Source organism: Trachemys scripta, chromosome 7 (genome assembly GCF_013100865.1).
Source record: "Trachemys scripta elegans isolate TJP31775 chromosome 7, CAS_Tse_1.0, whole genome shotgun sequence".
Classification (NCBI taxonomy): Eukaryota; Metazoa; Chordata; order Testudines; family Emydidae; genus Trachemys; species Trachemys scripta.
Genome location: NC_048304.1, coordinates 60933108 through 60939107, shown reverse-complemented (window position 1 = coordinate 60939107; position 6000 = coordinate 60933108). Strand labels below are relative to the sequence as shown.

Here is a 6000-nt window from a genome sequence, read left to right as displayed (position 1 = left end):
GGGACAGGGTGAACAAACTCCTAGACAATGGAGAACTCGCCCTAGGGCCCAGGAGAGGTGGCTGCCCCTAGGTTTCCCTTAGGCTGTATTACCTGGACTTGCTGTTGATGTCTGTGGGGCAGGCTGAGGGGCATAGCATTCAGCTCTATCCTCCCCACACCTTGGGGGCAGGTCCCTACTGGATACGGGGCCACCAGGCCTTTGGGACACTAACGTTGCCCCTCAGCCAGGCAAGGATCCACCTATTTTTGCCCTGGAGAGGACAACGGGAAATTCAGCCGGTAGTTTTCACACAGCCCTTCCATGGGCCGACTTCCCACCCTAGCGATGGGAATGTCAGAGCTGAAGTCAGGGCCCACTGGAGAGAATGGGACTCTGCCCATTGCTTTCAGCAGGGCTTATGGGTCACATATTTACACCACCTGTCTCAGGAGCGACCGGGGTTTGTGGCCTGACATGTGGGTCACACATTTACAGCACCTGTCTCAGGAGCATCCTGGCTACCATGTTCCTCTCAGGGGCAGGCAGAGAAGACAAGCTGCAACCACAAAGCCCTAACAATAGAGATTTACTTGTTACTACTGACAGCACTCCATTGCATAGTTAGGTGACGTTTCAATTCCCCAGTCCTCCTCGTCCGTGTGGGTGCTGCAGCTCCGAGTGCTGGTTTCAAGCCTACAGCTACCCTGCCTTTGGTCTGATCGCAGGGAGATCAGAGAGACAAGCCACAAAGAGCGGGTGCGCCGGCTAGAGACAAACTAACCCCTTTCCCTTGGCAACGGCAAGGGACAGAAGGAATCAGAGGTTGAGGAACGAGCTGGAAACCAGAAGCCGGCAGCAGGGAGAAGCGAGCAAGTGGTATCAGAGCCGAGGCTTGTGCTGGTGGGATTCAGACGTGTCATACAGGCTGAGTAGACGGTCGGCCTCCCGCCAGCCCGACAGAAGGGCCCCATGCGTAGTGGAGTAGAAAGTCCGATGCGTGGCTTCTCCAGCAAAGAGAACCTGCTGCGGCTGCAATGGGAAGAGCAGAAGCAGGCGTGAGCACAGCACAGCACTTGCAGGGTTAATCACACTGTTCTTGGACTCATGCGGAAAGGCGGCTGCATGCCCCTTTCAGGGATAATTGTCCAGCTTCCAACAGAACATGTGATGCATACAGAACCGGGGAGGGGGACTACTCCACTGCAGCCACAGCTTTGTGCATGCACCACACTACTTATACCACACCTCCCATGGCACTTCCCACGCTGGGGACAGCAAACGGCCCGGTAACCTGCCCCGGGTCATGGTGCTCAGGGCATTTTGTTGAACCTTTTATAAGGGCGTTGCTGCAATATACCCATGCCCTGTAGCTTCATTATGGCTGGGAGAGGCCCAGATCCCACATCCTTCTAGTTTAGCTGTCGATGAATGGGGCTTTGTTAAGCAGTGGATTCCCTGGGTATTTCAATGCCAAGCTGCCCTCCCCATTTCCCTTGGCACATGCGCCAACACTGTAGCTGTCATTCTGGTGCTGTGCTGCAACCAGGAATTAAGCATTTTTGTCATCAGCACATCTAGCCCTGCTCGGAGTTGACAAATGCCAGTGTCTGGTGTGTCATCCATCCCCTCGTTAGCCCTGCCAGAACTCCGGCTGCACTAGTGCGAGGGGGGAGATTTCCCCATGGCGGCAAAGCCTGTTGCAATGCCCCACGCTATGCCAGCCAATCGGGGAGAAACGCTTCATCCCGCACCAGAGGGGGACAATGCACCAGCTGGGCCCTGATGAGTCAGACCAGAGGGAGCAGCGAGAGACGGTGGGGGGAAGACAGACATCAGATAGGACTATCACAATCAAACAAAGGCAGCTACTGTAATTCCCATCTCCAGCTCTCCACGGCAACTGCAGTTGTTCACCCCACAGGCCGTGCAGAAGGAACGCTGCACTCCTTTGCTACCGTACCCAGGTGTGAAAGCAAAGCCATTACCCGGGGGTCAGCTGCATCCTCAGGAAGGGGTTGAGCCAGTGCATCAATATCATCTCCTGAACTGCCGACAGCCACGTAACTGTAGGAGCCTCTGGTGTAGGGAGCGCTGTGCCACTGAGATCGCATCACCTTCTTTGGCGGGGCGAGGTGAGGGTTCCCTGAACCACAAACACAGCAGCTGAACACCCGGCAAGGGGGGCCTGCATCTCACAGCACAAGCAGCATTCATAGGGCGTCAAGCACTAGAACTCTGCACAGACATGCAGAGCTGGTCTGCGACTCATCCTAGCAACCAAACCAGGTGAGTCATATTAGCTCCAGTTCAGGATTATAAAATGAACAATAAGGGGCCATGCAGGAAGGGGTAATTTGGGATCCCACCCAGCATGCAGGGGCTGTGCTAGCAGACGAGGAGAGGGATAATGCCATCTGCTTACGCATCAGCCATGTCCTGGTTTGTAAATGAAGAGCCCAGCTCACCGTTCCACACCCTACAGGAGCCTGCCTCCGCAGTCAGCTCTGCGAACCAGTGCGGGGCCTCACACTTCAACTAACGCAGCAAAGCTGTAATCTCAACAGCCGCCATCGCCCCAGACGAGCTCTCCCCTGCGTGGTGGGTGGCTCACTTCCTACGGTGGGACTCTGATGGCGTGGAGCCCTCGGCTTCCTGTTTCATGGCCTCCATTTTCAAAAGGGGCTAGTGCTTTTGGGAGCCTCAGCTGGAGGCACCAGGGAGAGGCCTGATTTCCCGAGCGAGGGTGCCCAGCACTTGCTGAAAAGCAGGTCCCTTTAAAGCAAGTCAAGTTGAGGCCCCAGGCAGCGAGGCCCCAACATCACTAGTTCCTTTGAAAGCTCAGGCCAATGAACTGAAGAATTCACATGTAGGCCAGTTGGGGGGGGGGGGGGGGGGGGGGGAAGGTTACCTGTCAGTCTACGGATGACATCAGTTAAGGCCGTAAGAACTGCAGCGTCACTGAGGGTCTCCATGTACTCAGATTCCTTCCCAGCAATAAAGCCACAGAGGACGTGCCCATACCTAAGAAAAGAGAGGTGAGTAGCTTCATTCCAGAGAGAGGATCTGCTAGGTATGGGGGGACCCTGGTACAGCTAGGTAAATAGCTGGGGGCCACAACTCCACTGAAAGCAAAGATGGCTGCTGGGAATGATGGGAATCTGGCAATGCTAGGAAAGCTGCAGGCCAGCACTTCAGCCAGCAGGGAAACTGAGGCACAGCTGGCAGGTGCTGTGGCCCAAAACTCCCAGATGCTGTGAGTCACTGGTACAAGTAGGAAATAGCTGGGGGCCAGGACTCTGCTGGGAGCAGGACAGACTCAGGGTGGCAAGAGATCTGGTTTCATGCTTTCAGGGGTGACAGAACCCTCTGGATAAATACCATGACAATGGAGGTGTGGGTGGAGTGAGTTGGAAGGTCTGATGGGAGACAGCGTAACCTATGCCAGTGGGCGTTAGGGGCTCTTAGGGTCACAGTTGCACTCCGTGGCTGCTTGGCAGAGCTCTGAGCAGCACTGGAGCTGCCTGTCGGCAGACTCAGGAGGGCAACACTGAACCAGTCACACTTGGGCCGCACTCAGAAAATTTTCTGTGCTGCTACAAGGACAAGAACCAAGAGTTTAACATAAACTGGAGTGGACAAATCAATTCTGGCAAGGCCTGGTCAGTAACATTCATTGCCCTGTATTCCCTGGCATCCTGCTCACTTAGCTGGGTTCCGACAGTTCTCAAGGGGCTGAGTGGGTAGAGTTTGCTGGATGGCTCCAGTGAGAAAAGGCCACAACACTGCCATGAACCAGTCCCCTGAATGACAGGGAAGTGTGGGACTGGTGCATGGCACTCTCGTGAGCTGAACTGTACCATCTATTCTAACCCAGAGCACCCCCAGAAGCCAGTTACCACACCCCAACTCAGGCCCCCACATACCGTTCCGGCGGCTGGAGGACCAAGAAGACGATAAGTTTTCTGAACCAGCTGGCCTGCAGGTCGGTCCCAGCTTCGACCAGAGGAGACTCGTCCTCCCAGACGACCTCGATCAGCTGGCAGTCTGGTGGCCAGAACGGCTGCTCAAACTCCAGGAAGATCTTGTTGTTCGTCCCGAAGCCCAGCTGTCTAATGGCGTCTGCTTTCCGGGGAGGCAGCGGAGGGTCGATAAAGGTCTCGTGATGCTCTTTAAGGAACCCTACGAACATAGGCGGCGAGTTATATGGGCCTGTGGTGCCCGTGCTCCACCACTATTCAGGAATGTGGGCCAGGTTCCACCAATGTTTGGGCTTATATTTTACATACATTTTGATGTGAACAATATGTCTGTTCACAATTGTCCACTGAGCATCAACTTGAAGGGCAAGCTTAACCTTATTTCTTAAGATAGTGCAACCTTGTGTCGTGAAAACAGGCTAAATTATCAAAAGTGCTTCTATGACACGCAGTCTTCCAACAGTCTGCATACGCAATGATGACTATGATGCGGGACTGTGATGGAGACCCGCATAATTCTCATCATTGTCTAAGCAGAAGTTTGGAAGTCTGTGTCATGAATTCACCCACTCTGCACCGCTGCATCTCTTAAAAATATGGCCCTGATCCGGCTTCATTTGAAAGGCGTCCGTATACTGTTTGAGTGCCTGAGGGGAAAACCACGCAACTTCAATTTGGCGGTCAGTTTGGGGTACGATCGTATTTAGCACAATACTTGATTATTTTATACTCTTTAAAGTAAAGTATATAATTGGTTGTATAAGCGTACAACAAAATATAATGTATTGAAACAGGCGAGTGCTGCTTCTGACTTTCCACTTCTAATTGGCCCTTGTAATCTGGTGGCGCTTTTTGCTCAGTCTGCAAAAACTGTTCTGAAAAGAAGATTTAATATTTTATACGAAGGCCGAATCAATGTTTATTTCATCTGGATTCCAAGATGCACATTGTGTGGTTTTACATCACACAAAAAATCCTTCTGTCACAAGGAAGGGGTAATGAAGAATGCTGCTCTGCAATCGCAAGTCAATGTTTCTGCACTAGTGTCGGCCAGTTACAGAAAAGAACCACAATCAGCTAGGAATGCACTACACAACATTTTTAACAGTGTTCAGTACCTAGCTCAACAAGGCATAGCATTACGTAGACATAATGAGAGTGATTCAAATTTGATGCAGCCCTTGTTGCTCTTCAGCACAAATTCAGAGGAACTGAGACTGGCCTAGTCGCACAAAATACAAGTGGCTATCACATGAGGTTATTAACGAAATAATCAAAACGATGGCAATGATGGTTCTAAGACAAATTGTGCAAAAGATAAAGGCTTCTAGGTTTTACACCATTGTAATGGATGAGACTACTGATCTGTCAAGAAATGAACAAATAAGTTTTTCTTTAAGGTTCTTTTCTAGTAAAGACTAGATTTATGAGGAGTGTATTGGGTTTTACCAAACTGACACAATGGATGCTGCTTCTCTTTTCAAAATTGTGAAAGATACACTTCAGGTGTGATTTGCCCTTTTCTGATTGCTGGGGGCAGTGTTACGACGGAGCCAGTCATGTGTCCTGTAAATTTACTGGGGTCCAAGTCAGAGTGAAGGATCGAAAGCCGAGAGTGGAATTTGTGCACTGTGCTGCACATTCCCTTAACCTTGCCACGCAGGATGCCCTGCATAATAGTCCAGAATGTTGTGATATGTTTTCAATGGTGAACGATCTCATCAATGCCCTCAGGGAGTCATCAAAGCGTATGACAGCATTCAGAGAGTTTCAGAGTGAAGGGGAGCCTTCTTTACGACCACTGTGCCAAACAAGATGGACACTAAGGCTCAGCAGCATTAAATCACTGCTCAGCAACTACGAGGCCATGACGAACTGCCTGAATGAATTTAGTCACTCTTCAGATGAATTTGGCTCAAAATGCAGTGGATTCTTGAAGCAACTTCAATCTTTTTCAATGTACCTTACACTAAGAGTTCTTCTGAAATCCATGGGTTCTGTAGAAAAAGTTAATGCAAAAATTCAAAGCCCAAACATGTCA

General features: G+C 51.1%; 1 protein-coding gene across 4 annotated transcripts in view; it reads right to left on the bottom strand.

The window, feature by feature from the left end:
• Positions 1-552: 552 nt before the first annotated feature.
• The window catches only part of PAOX (polyamine oxidase), a 36011-nt gene continuing 30563 nt past the window's right edge, over positions 553-6000 (bottom strand). For 3 of the 4 annotated variants that reach the window (XM_034775002.1, XM_034775000.1, XM_034775003.1), the window contains exons 4-7: positions 3906-4161; positions 2891-3003; positions 1968-2125; positions 553-1011 (exon numbers count right to left, since the gene is read on the bottom strand). In XM_034775002.1, coding sequence (XP_034630893.1) covers positions 862-1011; positions 1968-2125; positions 2891-3003; positions 3906-4161 — 677 coding nt within the window. In that variant the 3' untranslated portion in view covers positions 553-861. The other variant, XM_034775004.1, reaches the window with a different exon arrangement.